Source organism: Bombus pyrosoma, linkage group LG14, assembly GCF_014825855.1.
Source record: "Bombus pyrosoma isolate SC7728 linkage group LG14, ASM1482585v1, whole genome shotgun sequence".
Classification (NCBI taxonomy): domain Eukaryota; kingdom Metazoa; phylum Arthropoda; class Insecta; order Hymenoptera; family Apidae; genus Bombus; species Bombus pyrosoma.
Genome location: NC_057783.1, coordinates 6,700,665 through 6,721,555, shown reverse-complemented (window position 1 = coordinate 6,721,555; position 20,891 = coordinate 6,700,665). Strand labels below are relative to the sequence as shown.

Here is a 20,891-nt window from a genome sequence, read left to right as displayed (position 1 = left end):
CAAGAATAACGATAACAATAATAATAAATATTAATTCAGAAAAAAGGAAGGTCGATTTAAAAAATGTCATCAACTATGATGGAAGATTGATTCGTTTAAAATTACATACATTCTTGTTTCATGCAATTGCGATAAGCTGTATCTTTCAAACAGTTACGGGGAAAAGGAAACTTTTCCTTCAAAAGGAAACTTTTCCACAATTTTACATTTCCGTTGAATCAGTCGTTATCAGAGCCGCGTGTGCGAAACTACAACGTAATCTATCTGTTAGGATCACAACCGTTTTATCAATCAAGGTTTCTCGAGGTGTTCGTCGGGGGTATAATATCGATATGCGTACAATGCTGCGATATAAGAGGAGACGCGTGATGTCAATCGCGGAGAAATTTGAGATCACGTTGCCGACATCTTATTGTCAATTCTCTTTCGTTTCGTTGATTTCAAATTGACATTTTCATTTCGATATCATTCCTTGTTTCTTTGTGATATTTCATTCTAATATTGTGCAGTGAACAAAGAGAACAAAATGGTGAGTGATTGAAGTGTGATTGTTTCCTGTTGTCGACATTTATGGGAATTGTAACGGTTGTGAATAGCACGTGGGTAGAATTTTATTTATTGGTAATTAGGTACCATTTTATGTGATAAATGGAAAAAGAACGAAATAGTAAGTGATCACGTCATGTTTCTTTCCTATTGTCGATATTTATGGGAATTGTAATGGTTGTGAAAAGCACATGGGTAGAATTTTATTTATTGGTAATTAGGTACCATTTTATGTGATAAATGGAAAAAGAACGAAATAGTGAATGATCACGTCATGTTTCTTTCCTATTGTCGATATTTATGAGAATTATAACGGTTGTGAATAGTACATGGGTAGAATTTTATTTATTGGTAATTAGGTACCATTTTATGTGATAAATGGAAAAAGAACGAAATAGTGAACGATCACGTCATGTTTCTTTCCTATTGTCGATATTTATGAGAATTATAATGGTTGTGAATAGTACATGGGTGGAATTTTATTTATTGGTAATTAGGTACCATTTTATGTGATAAATGGAAAAAGAACGAAATAGTGAACGATCACGTCATGTTTCTTTCCTATTGTCGATATTTATGAGAATTATAACGGTTGTGAATAGTACATGGGTAGAATTTTATTTATTGGTAATTAGGTACCATTTTATGTGATAAATGGAAAAAGAACAAAATAATGTGTGTTCAATGGTCGTATTTTCTTTCTTAAAAATTGAAAATGTAAGTATTAGATAAGTGCATGTCTGTCACTTATCTTCATCTGATGAATAAGAAAAATTTAAATGGGGAAGAAAATAACGATCCAGATATCAGTAATAAAATCTTCTGTATTCTCGAAATTACTTTATCTCGTTCCACGTGACTCCTTTAATTTATTATTAGTTTTATTTTTGACATTTCGTGATTTACTACATTTATCGATCGGAAGATACGGATTATTCAAGTTGAAGTAGGAAGAAATCCAGCATGCTTACAATTTACCTCACCAAACGTGCAACGAAGAATTGCAAGCAAACGATAAACATCTTCGCATATATTTTTACCGGGGCAACACCGGCGATAGCGAGATTTTACTCACGCGATAACGATCGTTCGACGGCCCTAAAGAGATTAAAATTTAATTCGTCGCTATCTATCGACGGCACAGTTTTATTGCGACCGATTTGAAATTTTACACAATATTTGTTCTTCTATTTGTATATTTGTAGAAGCTTCTCACGGATACGCTACATGTGCTATACGAAACATTTTGAAGTTTCATTAGCGCTATAACGAGACTCGACTAGTGATCAAATTAAAAGCAAGTTTCAACGTACAATTTTCCTGAAGAACAATTTTCAATGTTGTGATAATAATTCCTTATTTTCCTGATAATACAAATATTTATTATCGACTATTAAGTAGAGATAAATATCGGTCCCCTAAATTCTCGTGCTTTTACACGAATAATTCTATTGTAACAGCATATACGGTGACTAAATAAAAGTATTCTCTACACTTTCTTCGCTGTACCCACATTCTTTGATTAATTATTTTAATATATAGCCGCTAAATACCATGCTGCATAGAATACAACTGTAATAGAATACAATAGAGCAATAGTAACTTACACAACGACAACAGTGATTTATAATTTATAAATCTTTATAGAATAACGAAGGCCATCGAAATCCAGCGTTCGCCATGGACGAAACGGGCAAAACGAAATCACACGAGGGCTCAAGGGAATCGATCGTTAGATGTCCGGAAACCGTGAAAGAAACGGAAGCAAGAAGCACATGGAACAACCAAATAGAGTTCTTAATGTCCTGTATCGCAATATCGATAGGTTTCGGTAATATTTGGAGGTTCCCTTTCACTGCCTATGAAAATGGCGGTGGCGTTTTCTTAATACCCTACATCATCGTTCTTTTCGTCGTTGGCAAACCATTTTATTACCTGGAGGTGATCCTTGGACAGTTCTCTTCGTCCTCGTCGATCAAAATTTGGAATATTTCGCCTGCGTTTGGTGGTAACTAGATAATTTTAATGATCTGTTATAAATAATTTATTTTCAACGATCATATTTTATTAAAGTTATTTTAATTCTCGGCAATCATATTTTATTTATTTCATTATCAGTACGAAGTAATTGAAAATTATCGAGACAGATTAATCTTTCTTTCAAAGTCCTGTTCTTTAAATAAATTTGGAAACGATACGATTCTGTATTTTGCAATCGTTAATTTTATAAAAAACACAGCGCCATTAAAAATTTTTATAAATTACAATAGAACCTCCCTTATTCGAACTGATAGAAAAACGAAATTGCTCGAATAATAGAATTTTCGGATAATAGAACGATCGCTTTTCTAGTATGAAATTTCATTTATTCAAATACAGATTAAGGTGAATTGATAGTTTCTATAAATATTTATGGATCTCGTATCTTTCTGGCTGCCAAATCATAGAATTTTTTCAACGCAAGTAATTACATTCTCTTTATACTTGAAACCATCGAATTCCTCTTTCGTGTGTCACGGGTGCTTCGTCACGTGAAAACACCTTTTCGTTACCACCTTCTTTTGCTGTTTTCATTCGTTAAAATCATCATTGTTGTCGTTTTTATCGCAATGAAATTATTTCGTTACGTCAGTATATCTAATGTTTCTCTTCTGCTGCCACCATTAGAGGAATCTACGCGTTTTAGATAATTTTCGATATTTCTTTTTTTCTTTTTTAACGTTTGTCATTCTGGCTTTTCCAACATCTATTTTTACTAATTCCGTTGCACCTACAGCAATTTCGAATTTCCCAATCATGTCGTATTTTGTTTCCATAGTTGCAACGCTATTAGTTTCATACCAAGTTCTCATAATTATAAAGGAAAAGAATACATTGCATATGAACATTGATAAAATGTGTACATATTTTTTTTTATTTAATAATTTACATTCACAATTTATCCAATTTGGACATTTGGTGAAATTTTTTAGCTGTTTGATTATCGTGTGGGTGGCTACCCCCAGCGGAGTACCATCTTCGTGTTTATTAGGTTATATCCTTTGTGAGATCTGCCGGGTGTTTCCTTTCCAGTCTTCTTGTACATATTTGAAACGAAAAAAGACATCCGTTACTGGCAAGTACTCTTTTCGGATAATAAAACGTCCAGGTATTATGATATTCGGTTAATTGGTATTCGGATAAGGGTGGCTCTACTGTAATTGAAATTTCTTACCGTAAGATTTTTCTCAATAATTTTTCAATTTCATTGCTTGTCTCCCAAGACGGTGTTTATTACGTCTAGAAGAAAAAGTTCAGGTCATAAAATAATAACATTATCAATCGAATAAGTAAATAAATGTTATCATCGAATGACTGTACCAAAGAATTATTGTCTTAGGTGTTGGATGGTCGCAATTCTGCTCGAACGTAGCAGTGATGACATATTACAGCTCATTGATGGCTCTTACGCTCTTCTTTTTAATCGCGTCATTCTCAGCTGAATTACCCTGGGCGAAGTGCAGAGAAGAATGGGCTGATTATTGCGTCGATTCCAGCCAAAAGATCGATAGTGAATCGGTGAATGGTAGCGTGTTTACTAAATTATTATACGAGAAGGAACGCAGAAGTTCCGCGGAACTCTACTTTCTGTAAGTTACATTACGAAAAGAAGAAAAAAGAATAAATCGAAAAATAAAATAAGAAAGTTCCTGATTCCTTCATTTTTCTGTTTTCAATTTTTGTTATCTGTAATAATTCCAGGAAAGTGGTTCTCCAAGAGAAAGACAGTATCGACGATGGAGTTGGACTGCCGGATTGGAAATTAACGTTATGTCTCCTTTTTAGCTGGCTTTGCGTTATCCTAATAACGTTCCAGGGTGTGAAAAGTTCAGGAAAAGCTTCGTATTTTCTAGCTATTTTCCCATATATCATCTTATTCAGCCTTCTGATCAGAGCAGTAACCCTGGAAGGCGCTGCAACTGGGATTCTCTTCTTTCTTACTCCGAAATGGTCGAAACTTTTAGAGCCAAGCGTTTGGTACGCGGCTGTGACGCAATGTTTCTTCTCTCTTTCCGTCTGCTTCGGCGCTATTATTACTTATTCGTCGCACAACGACTTCAAACATAACGTGTACAGGTAAACGAAGTAATTCGTTGTTATTTATTAACCATTTGCACCCGGCTTCTGAGGGGACATCGTAGATCCAGCAAACAACTTGGATGTTCCCGTCTAAGGGGACACGAAGGGATTGCTGATGATTATACAAGTTTTCGACTATGTTTTTTAGTTATTTACAATTAAAAATCGGTCAAAATACCTCTGCACACGAGAAAACTTCCTTACAGGAGCGAAAGGATGTCAATCTAAACAGCGGAGTGCACAGGATAGCATAAAATTACACAAGTTCCAACTTTCTAAAAATACATGTTTTCTTGCAGTTCTGCCTTCACATTATACGAAAAAACAAATAAAGAAATGAAATATATGAAAATATGCCGAAGTATGCCGAGTGCAAAGGGTTAATTATACCGAAAAATGTTTCACGTAAAAGTTGAATGACTTCAAGGGGGTCGTGTTTCGATGATGTATAAAGTAATCACCGAACTAATAGCTTCTCCATACAAGTAGATAAATCAATTTTTATATAGAATCTGTATCTCCATTCTATCAGAATCTGTTATATTCGAGCTATATCGATTAACGCATTAGAAAACGTACAATTACATGTATAGAAATGAAAAACAAGGAAACAAAATTTGCCTTCTCCTAGAGAAAAGCTACAATCAGGAAAGAACATGAGAATGTGTCGCCGTTGAAACTATTCAACTTCTATCTGAAATTTATTCACATTTCTCAATATAATTAATAGCGTGAAAAATATTTCAGCACCAACTCTTAGGCGACTCACTATAGTAAGCACTATAATAAAACCCGAAGAAGAAGAAAATTGTTTTCCTCGTGTTTCAGAGACGCACTCATAGTAACTAGTCTCGACACTTTAACGAGTTTTGTAGCCGGGTGCACGATCTTTGGGATTTTGGGAAATCTGGCTCATGAAATGGGTATGGAGGATATCGACAATGTAGTGAAATCTGGAGCTGGCCTGGCGTTCATCTCTTATCCTGATGCCATTGCAAAGTTCACCTTTGTACCTCAAGTAAACATAAATGAATATATAGTAAAACGACTATTAATAAATAAATATGTTCTACAGTTAATTAGAACATGTATAGATCTTGAAACAACTAAAAATCTTTCCTTTCGTTCGTTTCCTTCGTTCTATTTCCTTGTAGTATTCTTTAATTCTTTACCGTTCGATGTCTTCGATTAAACGAAATTCTTTTCAAAGTATTTCATGTGCTACTTTAGTCCTTCTTAATCTTGTGTACGTCGAAGTTGAATGAGAGTGTGTACAAAACATCTGTGGTAATCGATCTCATTTTGTAATGGACAGGCAAACATTAATTATATATATCCTGGTATAAAATTCTCGTAAAATAACTCGAGAATAAAAAAGTTTTATTCTATACCTTTTTCTTTCTTTTCTGCAAGGAGTCATTTCCTACACGCTTTCACACGCTATTCGGCCGAATCCTCTATATAAGCTTATTAATATTATTATATAATTATATATCTTATTATTATATATTAAGTATATATAAGCTTCAATTTTTACAAAAGATACACTTGTCTGTTACAGTTCTTCGCGGTTCTGTTTTTCGTGATGATGTTTGTCCTCGGCGTGGGAAGCATCGTAGGGATGGTGTCAGGAGTAGTGAGTTGCTTGAAGGAAAAGCTTCCAAACATGGAAATCTGGAAAATCGTGCTTTCCGTCTGTTCCATGGGATTCGCTGTTAGCACAGTTTACATTACTCCGGCACGTAATTTACAAATCTTGAAGCTTCTACCGTTTTACCATCTGCCTGTTTCTTTCTTCTTGTTCGAAGATAATCTCTCAAACACTACAGCGGTATTAAAATAGTAATACAATAAAATTGAAATGATCTTCAAGAATTTTGTTATTTAACCGCACTTGAAAGATATCAATTATGAAAGTATAATTTCGCATACATGTAGATACATTGTACAATATTTAGTCAATTTTCCTGATTTCGAGTTATTTGTTTTTTCGTCGATAAATCATAAGGAATAAGGAAATAAGGTTGATTTTCACGGCAGATTGTAGAATCGTATTTCTCTTTAGACACTAATCGATCAATGATAGTTCATTAATTCTACACAGGGTGGACAGTTTATATTGACCTTGGTCGATTACTATGGTACATCGTTCGTCGTGTTCATCTTGGCTTCTTTCGAAATCACTGCCGTAACATGGGTATACGGTTTGTACATATGTTGTATTTCACGTTGTGTTCTACATTGTTGTGTTTTATATCGATCTTACATTTCTACTTTACATATTCATTCGAAAACTAAATTGAAATTTTGTTCGTTACACATCCATTTAACACTAAACTCTCGCGACTTCTACACAAATTTAACCATGTTTAAACTTTATAATATCGCTTCATAATTCCTGGCTTTTCCTAAAACATGCATGTAATATCGTGAGAATATATTATTATTTCATATTCTGATGTTTGTGATTTAATGATGGTTTATTTACAATGAATGGATCGTACAGATGTAGACAGAAAAACGATGGTTGTTTAGCATGAACTAGTCACAATAACGCGCTATAATTTAGTGGTTCACTCGCAACTCTCGCCACAACGGATTCAATGACTCTCTCTCGACAATGACTTCACGATTCGCACTCTCTGACTTCCCAACTAACAACTGACTGACTTCCCGATTGGCACTGCCTGCTTTCGCATCCTTTTTGTCTTTTCTTAGACCCACCACGCACGTGTTCCGCGACCGCTCGTGGTCAAGGTCACGCAGGTCTTTTTTACAAAACTATACGATTGAAGAACGCCTCGGCTCTCGCGACATTGTATGTGGTTTACCCGCTATCTCCTAGGCCTTTCGTCCGCCATATTACACGCATACAATATATTTTTCCGTATTTAATTTTAGTTTGCTCTTTTATTTTCTGAGAAAAATTTCTATTCTGCCTTGCCTACCGTGAGCGATCATTTTGATTTATTATATGAATATTTAACGAAATATTTTCGTTGTTCTTAAAATAAATGCAACCAGTACAAAGAAAAGGCTATCTCAAGGTCAAACGACAAACAAAATCAGTAATAACAAATAATAACAGCCGTTACACCTGTAACATTGTCATAAAACAGAATCCATCCCTCGATCAAGATGACCACCAGCTGTCAAGACATATCAATTTAGGCCCATAATAATCCTAAGGAACCACCATAAAATTGGGCATTTTTTACTGTCCATTGTTACAAACATTTTATTATTGCTCATTGCGATAAAACACGGGAAAAACTTTCCCAACTCCACCCTCGAGTAAAATATTGCAGAAAAATATTGATACTCATCAATATTTTTTATAAATAGATGTAAGTGCCAAACCTGACAGGACATCAGTTTATGATATTTTTAGGGATACGCTAAACGGCATATTATGAAAGGACAAGTAAAGACGGCATTTTATCTTATCATTGATCACCGTACAAGGGATCATATAATAAAATGTACGGAAGAAGAAGCATTTAAAGTATTGGGGACTAAGAAGGAGCTAGATGCAACAAAACTAGATGCATTTATTGCTCTGATATATGCTATATGCTATATGAAAAATTCAGATGTCTCATATTTGTGGAATAAAATTTGGAGACCTTCATTTTTTTCAAAAACAATGAGCAGGAATGACTTTGCTGGAATTATGAGGTTTATACGATTAAGCCAACGTTTACGAACCAATAAATTTGCAATGGTATCTACAGTATGGGGCCAATTTACAGACAATTCACAAAATTCTTATAAACCTGGTGCATACATTACTTTTATATAAAGAATCGCGGGAAAAAGGCCATGCAATAAAACTATCAATAAGTTCAGATTCATTACTACAAAAAACTTGTCAGATAAAAAATTGTAAAGGTTACAAAATTACGAAAATTTGTTTAAGACGCGGGAAATATTTATGCGGCAAATGTATATTTGGTAATAAGATAATTTGTAAAAAATACAGCCAAGTTGAATAAGATATACCTCCATATAAATAAAAGTGTAATTCTATTTAAGTCTATAATTGAAATTATAAAAATGTAAATTTCAAATTTTATGAAAGTTCATTATTTTATATATATTTGGTTATAAATTAACCATTATCTAAGTTAAATCATGAAAACTATCACTTCTCTAATCACCGGTCATTTTGACCGCACACGGTAGGAATAAGTATACACGAAATGTCGGTAGGTTTAGTGTTAAGGTTTGAAGTAAAGTTTCGTAAAGTGAGAATCTCACAAATTAAGAAATAATGAATTTAAACATAAGGAAAATTAACGGAGTAATCAAGTAAATATCGTGTCTTTTTAAAACAGGTATCGAAAATTTCCTAGACGACATCGAATTTATGCTGGACAGAAAAGCAAGTAGTTACTGGAGGATTTGCTGGTTCCTCTTGACACCGTTAATTTTGATACTGATTTTCTTTTACACTGTCGCCACTCTTTCTCCCTTGACTTACGGCGGCAGAGGATATCCTGCTACGGCTCACGCGGCTGGTATAGTCATATTTTGCTTCAGCATTCTTCAAATACCATTCTGGATGATCGTGGAGATGCTGAAAAACAGAGACTTGCCATTATCAAAGGTACCGCATTAAATTCACTTTCACCATCTTTTCTTCTTTAATCCATCCTTTTTATTACATATACGTATAATATTGTTTTTATAATATGTTTCAGTCATGATTTATGTTTGTAATTTATGTATTAGGTTGTCCGAAAAGTTTCTTTCATTTTATAAGGAAATAATAGATGCACAATATTTTTTATTTTATATTATTTTATTGAATTATATACGATGCATTTTGTTCCAACAGATTCATACATAAGTTCCAATAGGATCGTACGTAATTCAATAAAATAATATTAAACAAAAAATGTCATGCATCTGTGATTTCCTTATAAAACAAAAGAAACTTTTGGGGCAACCTAATAAAGCCAAGACCAATTTTTCTAAGCCATCAGGCTGAAATAAATAAATACATGCATACATATACATATATACATAAAATGTAATACAAACTTAGATAAGTGTTGTTTGAGATGTTGACTTCAGATAATGAATCATTTCGGCCACTGCGATCATTTTTAATAAGTTTTTACTTTGGCGCGTTGTCTTTCTTTCGTAGAATTTAAGGAAATCTTTTCTGTCAACATCGAAATGGGGGCCGATAGAAACCAATTACAGGAAAGCTTGGCTTCGCTTCAAAGAGGAGAAACTAAAAGAGAGAAACGCCAGGACAGAGCCAAGATGGCTTCAATTGATATACATTTTAATTTGTAAGAACGACAGAAAAGATTAGGTAGTGATACGAGATCTCTATAGAAACTCCACTCAGTACAATTTTATACTTGCGATGTGTTTCCGCGTTTATATAAGAAATTTCAATATGTAAAAATGTACAGAATGTAAAAAAATTATATAAATTATCCAGGGTACAGTGCTCGTTATATGATTTAATAAACGGACAAGAATTTCTTTAGTTATGCTAGTTCATAGGAATGTAAATTTGCATAAACATCCGCAGTCTAATTATTATATACATATTATGCTATTTCTCTTAAGTCTCTTAAGTCTGCAAAGATTACCGAAGCAACGTAAGAATTTAGTATTTATTTGTATAACTTAATTTTTATAATACATAATGCTTTCGTCGAATTGACGAAACCTCGTTATTTTCATCAATACGATCGTCAACAAAGAAGATTACGGAGAAATCGTGTGCTGACTATTAATCCTCTCCGACCAACAAAGCTACGATTTTCCACCTCTTCTTCTCCAAATTCATCCTCGCTATCCTCTTTGAGTCTTTGAATTCCTTCCATTCTTTGAATTTTACAGGATCCTTGGGTCCCCAATCGGCGCTCGGTTTAAATATCTACGAAGAGAATATAGAAATAAAAGAATATAGAAATTTCCCAACGTTTTATTAGACATGACAATATTATGTAAAATAATATCAGAAAATAATATTTCCCAGCAGCGGATGCATTTTTCATATATGATTTAGATATGTACACATTTTATTAATGTTCATATATAATTCACATATGTACACATTTTATTAGTGTTCATATGTAACTCACATATGTACACATTTTATTAATGTTCATGTATAACTGATGTATGTTCGTATTTTATTAATGTTCATACATACCGTATTCTTTCCTTTATTAGATTCGGCGAGTTCCGATTATAAGAATTTAGTATAATAAACTAGTAGCGTTGTAAATATCGGAACGAAATACAAGACGTAATTGGAAGACTCGAAAGTCGTGTAAGTGCAACGGAATTAGTAAGAATACACGATGTTGGAAAAGCCACAATCGCAGACAATAAAAAGGAAAAACATGATATTGAAAATTATCTACAGCACGTACAGTGGCTTAAATTTCCACGAAGCCACTATACATATTTTTTGGTCAAATATTACAATTATTTCATCCTAACGACAGGTTTGCATATGATACCATTTGGCGAAGACTAGAAAAGGAACATGTGCGTAAAAGTGATTTTAATACCATTCACAAAAATAATTGAAGATAATAATTTTATTCGTGAACACGACCATGGTCCAGTGATTTGCACATCGAGACAGACAAAACTGTAACTACAACGAAAAGAATATCAAGGTTTTAACATGGCCACCTTGTTTCTCAGTAAATATGGTAACAGTGAAGAAATTATTGTATTTTAAGGAGCGCGTGACTTTATAGAAATTTCACTTTTCTTTTTCTTCTGTTAAATTATATTCTTAAGTTTTTTTTCCTATTGTTACAACCGACGCTGCGTATGTTTCTTTTCTATTCTTCTAAAAATGATATCATACACGAACTTGTCATCAGAATGGGACGATTATAAGATTTTAGCAAAAGATACAGTGGCTTTATGGAGGTTTCGAGTTTCTCTTGATGCTTACATCCAAATAAGATTTCCCCTCGTTCTTGATCTTACTAACGAACATCCAGATAGGAAGTTGAATCACTCCTAGTCCCAAAATTAACCATCCAGCGACTGGAAAGAGAATTAGAATTTCTATGAAACGAGATCAAACGAGGTTTAATTGAAATATGATAGAAATATATGTTTGCCATAAACGATACACAGAATTTCTATACTTTCGTAAACGAATTTCCAAGTTTCTGTAATATACAGTGCCGTGAATAACTATACACTCAATTCTGTTTTTAGATTTTTCATAATGTTAAAACAACAGTCGACAAAATTATCTGTATAATTTCATATTACGATATAAAACGAAACCGAAGATACAACAAATAAAAATTCTTTCAAAGTTTGGAAAAAAATGAAATTTTCTCTGAAAATTGCGTGTTTCGCTATGAAACAATATAAACTCGATATTAATTTTGTTATATCTTCATTCAATATTTGCTGGGTTTTTCTTCATTTTGTATCACTTCTATTAATCTGTTAGGTACGGATTTTATTCATTTTTTAAGTTCAACGATATTTTCTGTACAGGTGGTGTTTCTCCTGATCGTAAATTTTTCTTCTTAAAATTCCCCATAGGTTCTCGATCAGATCCAAATCAAGACTCAATGCTGACCATGGTAATAGTTCTATCCCGAAGTTTTAAAAGCACTTTTTCGTAGTGGCGTCTGTTTGAATAGGAGCATTGCCTTATTGAAAAATTGTCTTCTTGTCTTGTATTTCAATTATGAAAGGCAATAATTTGCTATGTAACATCTCCTGATATCCTACATCGTTCAATTTACCCTTTACAAGAACAATTTCACTTAACATATCCAAGCATGTTCAGTGTTCCTTTTTTTTTTTTTTAAATATCGAACAGATAATATCGAAAATGTTGTGTTTGAGTCTATAATTGTTCACAGCACTATATATTCTGAAAATAAAGATTTTTCTATGCAAGCTCAACTTGCGCTGAAGCTTGTTGAAGCTAAGAATTCGTAGTCACTTGTTGCATCTTTCTTCTGATAGCACGCGAATCGAGCAGCGATATTCTGAATTTCGATCGACATAAAATAAAAAAATGTTAGCGTCAAGGATGTTCTGTCGTACCGTAGGCAGAAGTCGGATAATATTCGCCGTTGTACGTGATCGGCGTCAGTTCCGAAAGGAAATAAATAAGAATCGAGAGAAGCGTCAATGGAGTTAGGTAATACCAGCAGAATCTCCAGTAAAACGAAGGTCTGCTTCCCACCATAAATTCTATATCGTCTAGAAAATTATCGACACCTGTAAGAAAAGTAGTACTAATAAGTGAAATCGCTGGTGATTGCTCGAAGTGTTTCTTATAAAGTGAAAAAGATTATAAAGGAGACGAAGAATTACCGTACACCCAAGAAATAGCGATAATCTCGAAACAAGCGAGAAACACTATGATGAACGTGCCTCCGAAGTAGTCTACCAAGTTCAAAACGTATTGACCACCCTGGAAAGAAATTCGATTAAATCAAATTAAATGTTCTAACAAGTTCTTCCTTCGGATCAAGTCGATCAAAACAGACTTGCTTCTATTTGATATTGGAGAAATATGTTCGATGAAAATGACAATATAGTTGAAAGAAGAATATCTTCTCAGAGTCATATCAGTCGAAGGTTAACTGAAAATATTTAAAACGTTCTAAAATTTACGGACATATTTTAGCTTTCACTAAAATCGCAGTATTGTATATAAACAACAAATTGTAACTACTTTCTACGCATGACGAGTATACTCGTCAAAAACAGGTAGCTGGTTAATTTTTCAATAAGCGTTTTATAATAGAGAAAGAAATCAAAGAGGAAGAAGTTTTATAGCTTTCTATGGCCAATATAATGACGTATATCATTTTCTTTATATTTGCAATATTTTTCAAGAAACAAAGATTCCCTTCGACTTTTTCAATAGGACGTTTTCATAGAATTTAATGCTGAATCTTTTTATGTATTTCATCCATGTGACGTGCAATGACAATCAAAGTTAATAATGAAAGAATTATTTCGAGTATTACGTGCCAGTGTGTGTTTGAACGTACATTATTTTTTCACGAGTTCTACGATAAATGTTCAATATGATCTTATTGCACGTCAATGCACATCTCAATTCGACGAACAATATTTTCCATAGCTATTGCTAATATTTACCGAGATGTTAATATACATGCTTGAATATCATGATCCAATTGTGAGTAACAACAGAAGATTAGTCAGAAATAACGTGCTTGGTCGTATCAATAAGAAACACTTGTAAACGCATTGACACGTAATACTCGAAATAATTCTCTCGTTATTGATCTCGTGTGACATGGATGAAATGGTCGAGACACGCGCTTTCATCCAATTGTTGAGCGAATCACAACTGTCCCAAACAAATCATACTGATACATCATTTTTTTAATATCCTCCTTCGTCATGTGTCTGCAATCTGTTGGAATAACGATTGTATTTTGACAAGGAGAATTTAAATTCATAGCGACAAATTATACACTTCCTGTCGTTGATTATCATATGAAAGTAATGAATATCAAAAGGTGAACGAATGAAATATCGAAAGAAGCAGATTAAAATTTCAGTTTAATCACAGATCAGTGTAATTTTATCTGATAATGATAATATTTTGTATAGGATGTGCCGATATGAGCAAAGTTTGAGTTACCCTTATCAGACAGATACGTTTGTGAGAAAGTGTTGTTCTTTTCGGCTGCATATTTATGCAATGAAATGTACGCTCGCGAAATGGAAACATTTAAAAGACCCAATTGACTGCACTGCGACGATAAAATGTCGTTAGTAGAGCCGAAGAATTTTTAATTGTGGTAAATTAATTTCGTATACGTCGTCGATCTTCTTGAACAATGATATGGGCCTATATTATAAATCGCTGGAATTTAAATAAATTCTTTGCACGGGGCACTTACTCTCGTGCAATAAACGATTCCAACGAGGAAACCGGCGGATGAAACCCCAGCAGCGATCTTCCAGTTTTTGATATTTGGAAATCTGTCCTTGATAACGCTGTTGATGACTGCAGTGAATGCCACGGTGGTACCAATTCCCAAGATAAACAGCATCAAGAAGAAAAGCACGGCAAATAATTGTGGGACCACGGTAAATTTAGCCAGAGCTTCTGGATAAGAGATGAAAGCTAAGCCTGTTCCGGCACGAACCACCGTGCTTATGTCTTTTTTGCCAGACTCGTGGGCGAGATTGCCCAGAATCCCGAAAATAGTACATCCTGCGATCAGGCTCGTGCCAAAGTCCATGATCGTAACCACTGTACAATCTCTGAAAAAATATTTCCTTTTTAAACCTCTAGAGCGGAAAACTTCTATCGCAACTTTTATCTTTTTAAACCGCTTTCATCATCAGTTAGAAAAGAATCTTCGGAATTTTGAAACTTTAGTATTTCGCGATCGTGCAAATTTGTGAAATTCGTGGCGATCTATTTATTTTTGTAAATTTTTAAATTTTCCGATTTCAAAGGTCCTGAGTTGCTAAATTTTAGAATTTTCAAGCTTCTTTCACATTTGAAAAATATATTAATATATTAATTTTAAATATATTAATATATTAAATATATTTAAATATATTAATTTTCAAGCTTTCGAATTTCCTATAATTTTACGAATTCTCCATTTTCCTAATTTCTAAGCATTTCCATTTCCGAATTTCCAATCTTTCGAATGTTCATGTTCTTAAATTATTGACTTCTTCAACGTACGAATTCGTCCTCTTCATCGATCGATCAATATCCAATTGAAAATGAACTCTGTTAATCAATCGCACGATCAGAAAGATATTTCGGAATATGGCATGTATCGACAAAAAGATTAACGCGTTATTGTAATATCTACATCAATGTAGATATTATCTGGAATCAGACAAAAGATTGAACGATTTGAAATTACCTCAATACGTTATGGTCGAAGCGATTGTAGGAGGAATACATGATAACAGCTCCGAAACAAACTCCAAGAGAGAAAAAGGATTGGGTCACGGCTGCGTACCATACCGATGGATCGAAGATCTTTTCCCAGGTTGGTTTGAAGAGGAATATTATTCCATCTACAGCTCCTTCCAAGGTAACTGCTCTTATTAAAAGACTTATCATGATCACATATGGAAATAAGGCGAGGAAATACGCTGCTTTTCCGCTACTCTTCACACCGTTGCTCAGCACTATGAAAACGAACATCCAGCTGGCGAACAGAGATAGAACCAATTTCCAAGATGGATATCCCAGTCCTTCTAGTATTCCAACTTCGTTAAGAACCACTTTCCTAAGGTGAACGAAGAAGAGGAGAATTGATTTTAATAGTAGAAGTTTAATAGAATTAATTCTAATTTTTTAATTTAATAAAATTAATTTTTATTCATAGTATTTTGTAATAATGTTTCGCTTGCCAGCTTCGTTGCGGAATACCTTATTAACCGTAATTAAGGGAAAGAAAACTTTGTTTTTTAATAGTACAAGTTTAGTAGAATTTTGAAAAGAATGATTCGAATGTTTACATTTTAATTAGGTTAATTTCTATAGTATTTTGTAATAATATTTTTCATCGCAGCTTCGTTAACGACTACTTCATTAGGTGATTAAGGGGAAAAAATGATCCTTTCGATAGAGTTAATTCTAATTTTTGAATCTAATAAAATTAAATTTTGCTGTTGACGATATTAATTTAATAATATGACGATCTTGTAGTACTCGTTATGGAGGAATAATTAGTAGGAGATTAAATTAGTCAAAGTGAAAATTTATTAAAAAATATGATGTTCCTTGTTCACTCACCGAAAGTATAAATCAGCAGAGCTGCTTTTGCTGCTAATATTTGCCATTATTTCCCTGTCAGTTGGAGCGCTGTCGAAGCAGATATCTTTCCATTCTTCCCAGCAAAAGGACCAAGGAAGAACTGATTGAAAACTAGCCAGTAAATAATATACCGCCAGTGCCATCAGAGAACAATAATACGTAACTACTAAGAAAACGGAAATCGTCACGCCATAACCGATGCCTGAAAACAACAAATTAAACATCACTGTAACTCTAGACTTATTATTAGAATTGTAACTGGAGCAAAATGGTCTCAAGTTGTTCGCATTCGAATAATTCGATTTATCTGAGGATATACCTCTGAAAGCAGGTGAAATGGACCAAACTTGTACACAAGACCTGCTGCTAAATTGCCCTAACGTCATCTCCAGGTAATAGATTGGTTTCCCGATAATAAACAGAACAATGATATATGGCACGAGGAACGCACCACCACCATTTTGATAGGCAGTGTAAGGAAACCTCCAAACATTTCCCAGGCCAACCGAAAATGCGACACAGGACATTAAAAATTCGATTTTGTTATCCCATTGTGCTCTCTCAGTTTCTCCCGCTTCGACTGTGACTGTCGTCGACTGAAAATGTATATGTAATCGGATTAAATTTTTTCTGGGATTTTACGGAAAAAATTTATAGAACAAGTATACATAATTCTCAATAGACAGCACTAATAATGATTAAGTAAGAATTCTTCTAGAAATATAAAATAATATTATCTTGTATTGTATATCTGGATTTCGTACGATGTACGATTGTAAAGATAATTGTAAGGCGTAGTTCTTCCGATTTCTATTAAGTCACTGTTATTATTATTATTATTATTAATATCAGTGCTTGAATGCCAGAATTGGATTAAAGTCTTGCTGAATGCTTACTAATAGAATTCTTAATTAATAACTATAATATTATCATATGATATAATGTTATTCTATATTATTATTTAACAATATTATTCAGTCAAGATTGCCACTCAAATGTAGCATAGTGGCATAATTTATTTTCATCCATCCAGTCATAAAAGTAACACGATTCTCAATTATTTTCCCTATTGCCTTGCATTCTCATTTATTCATAGTACACGCGTATCCGTCCATTCACTCACTCGCACACACGCGCGCGCGCGCACACACACAGACGCGCGCACACAAACACACACAAACACGCGCGCACACACACACACACACACACACACAGACAGACAGACAGACCCACACCCATACACACACATACACACAGAGACACACAAACACAAACAGACAGGCACGCGCGCGCACGCACACACACACACACACACACACACAAAACCTTATTTTGTTCTTATTTTTCTATCACGTATATCTGCTGTTTATCATCGAACTAACTATTAACTATTACATATGTCTACTATCTTCAAATAGTAGTACTTAATTCTAAGCCAACCACTTTCCTTTTTCAAAGCTATTGAGCCGAAAAAGAAGAATCAAATAAATAGATAGTAGAAAATAATAATAATAATAATAATAGATCAGAATTCTGCCGAAAGCATAAATGAAATATTTTATATTTGGATAATAATATTCGTTATTGTTACCGAATATCTTAACAAATGCAGTATTATCTTAAAAAATTGGAATCTTTCAATCCCTACTAACAGTAGATACATCGCTCGCTCAATTTACATCTGACACTTTGTTTACGCGCGATCTTAATTAATACGTGGCCAGAAAATATATTCTCCTGGAAGCCCAAACATTCAACGAGTCTGAAAATTTCAACAAGATTTAATAAAATGGTGCAGCGAATATCAGGAAATTTATGAGAGTATAATAAAGGAAAAGATCGAGGGCAAATCATCCGAACAAATTAGCATTAGCAATGAAAATGATGTGGAACTTCCAAATTATTCAAGCGACGAAGATAATACGCTTGTGCCAATTAAAAAGAAAACGTTGAATGTTTTGAATTACAGTAGCGATAATGACGTTGAATGAAATTTACTTTTGTTTCTGAGACGTCGTTACTGCTTTTTTGTCGTTAAGCTATTTGAAATAAATATGTATTTCTAAAACTTATTTGTACTAGCTCTTATTTCCAATATTCTTCTTTTATACCGATAGATTTTATTTACGCGATCTTCATTCGCGTAAAACGAATTCAACGGATACTCCGCGTAACTTGAGGGGCGAGTGTACCATACCAAAGAATGTGAAAGCAAAACTTACCCCATTCTCCAGCGGTTTCTCGCTTCCAGATATCATAGAAAGCCTATAGGAACCTTCCACGCCATCGTTGTTGTCGATGAAGTGATTCTACAAACAACAGGCAATCTCAATCATCTTTCCGTCATTATTTTACAATTTTCAACGATTGCAATTAAATAAACTTTTCAATTGCTCTGCCTGTTTATGTAACCCCGTAACCGCAATATATCAACGAATATTTCTCTCTATTTCGACTATTCTCTATTTCGACTATTCTCTGTTTCGACTTCACGCGAACGTTCCGTGACTAACGAATAATTACAGTCAGATATAAATCCGATAGCGGAGAGGATCCCGAATAAAACGCCGCGTTTCGTCAGCAATTCCATCGAACAATGATAAAAGCAAACAACAATTTCATTTCTGATCCTCGGAATGATTTCGTTCCTTTGTTTGCCCTTAAAGATTAACGAAAGTGTACTAACTTTCTTAAATATAAAATATACACAGTCAGATAGTTATAAATAAATATTTCTAACAATTTAGTTGATACTATTTTTTTTGTTTACATAGATTTCAGATACGTTATTGAAGAAATAAAATTCTAGGAATATTACTGTTTCGCCAGAATGTTTGATTCGATGGCACGATAATATTCATTTAGAAATAGTACAGTACTTATGTAGGTGAGTACATATCTAAGTGAGTCATGAAAACAAAATGTTCTCATTTAGAAAAATTGTTGAATATTTATTTCATATTTGTCAAAAAAAGTATCTTTTATTCGTATCTTTTATGCCATGTATTTCAAAAAAACAAATAGACTCGCAAGGAACATAAAAAGATAGAAACTAAGCAGAGATTAGTTTGACGAAAGGAAATTTTATATGATCCCGAAATTTTTATAGACTTCTAATATATTTTAAGCCTAAATCGAGATAATTCGAAGTTGAATAGCATAGTTGTGCGTATGAACCAGTTAAGACGTATAATAGAAAGATTTACAACTGCAATTTAGATTAGACTGCTATGAGCTGTACCTATGTTTCCAATAACGAATTATAAAATATTGTGCGCATTCATCGAGCTTCAGCTTTCAGTTTATCAATAACAATAATAATATCAAAGTCAACAGTAATGAAACATATAAAATCGAAATCATCTCCTTCAAAAGATTGGCGATTGATACTATCTTCTTTTTCTTACTTCTCTGCAAAATATTTCTTATTTTATAAAATAAAGTTCGTAGAATAATTTTATAGAGGAAAAGTCTACGTAAATCTGAAATCTTAAATTGCGTGAAATAAAACCTGTACGAATTTTTCTCTTAAGTTTATCCAATAACAAACATTCCTCTCCTCCCTTTTCTTTTGGTTTTTGTTTGTATCACATTCACGTAATCACGATCAAATGAAAATTACGAACCTTTGTGCAACGCATAATCACACCTGCACGCGGTTAGACTGTACGAATCGTTGGCAAGTGATCTAAGCGCGATCTTTGCGGGGCAAGAGCATTTGGAAGACTGATCGACGACTCTGTTCACTCGCATAAAAGTGTGTCGTGAGAAATCTTGAAAAACACAGCCATATAACATTGTAGCAGCATTTTTCCAAATTCGAGACCCTGCAAATGGATTTTTTTCTCTCTCCCTTCGCGGACCATCTTTTTAATACTGTTGTTTTAACACTACAAAAAAATTTCGCTCAATGATTCTAGTTTTTTATTCTGATTATAATTTCATAAAGAGGAGAAGAAAAATTTCACTCTATAATCTTAGCTTTGTATTCCTACTACGATTATGTAATAATCGGTGGTCGAAAAATTTACCATTTTCCATCGTTCTATGACTTCATTTATTCCCACGTGCAACTCGCCGTACGAAATTTCCACATAAATAAACATTTTCTACTAACTCGTGTTGCCCAAATTTAATGAAACGGCAGGTGTCCAGGATCTCGTAATCTTAGCGCGTATAACTTACCGTACGAAATTATATTAAAATTGAGATCTCCACATAATTAAAAAGTTCCATTAAACTCTTACTTTTCAAATTTAATGAAACGGGCGAGGGTCCAGAATTTTGTAATCTTAGTACACGTAGCTTACCATACGGAATTATATCAAAACTAAACTTTCCACCTAAATACAAAATTCTATCAAACCATTGTTTCTCAAATTTAATCGAATTGAAAATCTAATGAAATTTTTCAAATTTAGTCGAT

General features: G+C 33.6%; 2 protein-coding genes across 4 annotated transcripts; one reads left to right on the top strand and one right to left on the bottom strand.

The window, feature by feature from the left end:
* The first annotated feature begins 333 nt into the window (after window positions 1-333).
* LOC122574910 (sodium-dependent nutrient amino acid transporter 1-like) lies at window positions 334-10,142 on the top strand. Of its 3 annotated transcripts, none has more exons than XM_043743119.1 (9): window positions 334-529; window positions 2,194-2,554; window positions 3,926-4,175; window positions 4,288-4,662; window positions 5,494-5,683; window positions 6,227-6,403; window positions 6,770-6,869; window positions 9,003-9,274; window positions 9,818-10,142. In XM_043743119.1, exons 1-9 carry the CDS (start codon window positions 527-529, stop codon window positions 9,989-9,991), a joined length of 1,902 nt encoding a protein of 633 aa, XP_043599054.1. In that variant the 5' UTR covers window positions 334-526; the 3' UTR covers window positions 9,992-10,142. The 3 variants fall into 3 exon arrangements, with proteins under 3 accessions (XP_043599054.1, XP_043599055.1, XP_043599056.1); XM_043743120.1 differs by lacking the exon at window positions 334-529 and adding an exon at window positions 1,749-1,843; XM_043743121.1 differs by lacking the exon at window positions 334-529 and adding an exon at window positions 1,855-2,014.
* A 145-nt stretch (window positions 10,143-10,287) lies between these two features.
* Window positions 10,288-20,295, bottom strand: LOC122574912 (sodium-dependent nutrient amino acid transporter 1-like). Its single transcript, XM_043743126.1, has 10 exons — window positions 20,092-20,295; window positions 18,688-18,774; window positions 16,785-17,061; window positions 16,445-16,667; window positions 15,564-15,935; window positions 14,574-14,940; window positions 13,006-13,105; window positions 12,733-12,909; window positions 11,609-11,703; window positions 10,288-10,567 (listed from the first exon to the last, which is right to left on the bottom strand). Exons 1-10 carry the CDS (start codon window positions 20,104-20,106, stop codon window positions 10,421-10,423), a joined length of 1,860 nt encoding a protein of 619 aa, XP_043599061.1. The 5' UTR covers window positions 20,107-20,295; the 3' UTR covers window positions 10,288-10,420.
* Window positions 20,296-20,891: the final 596 nt, after the last annotated feature.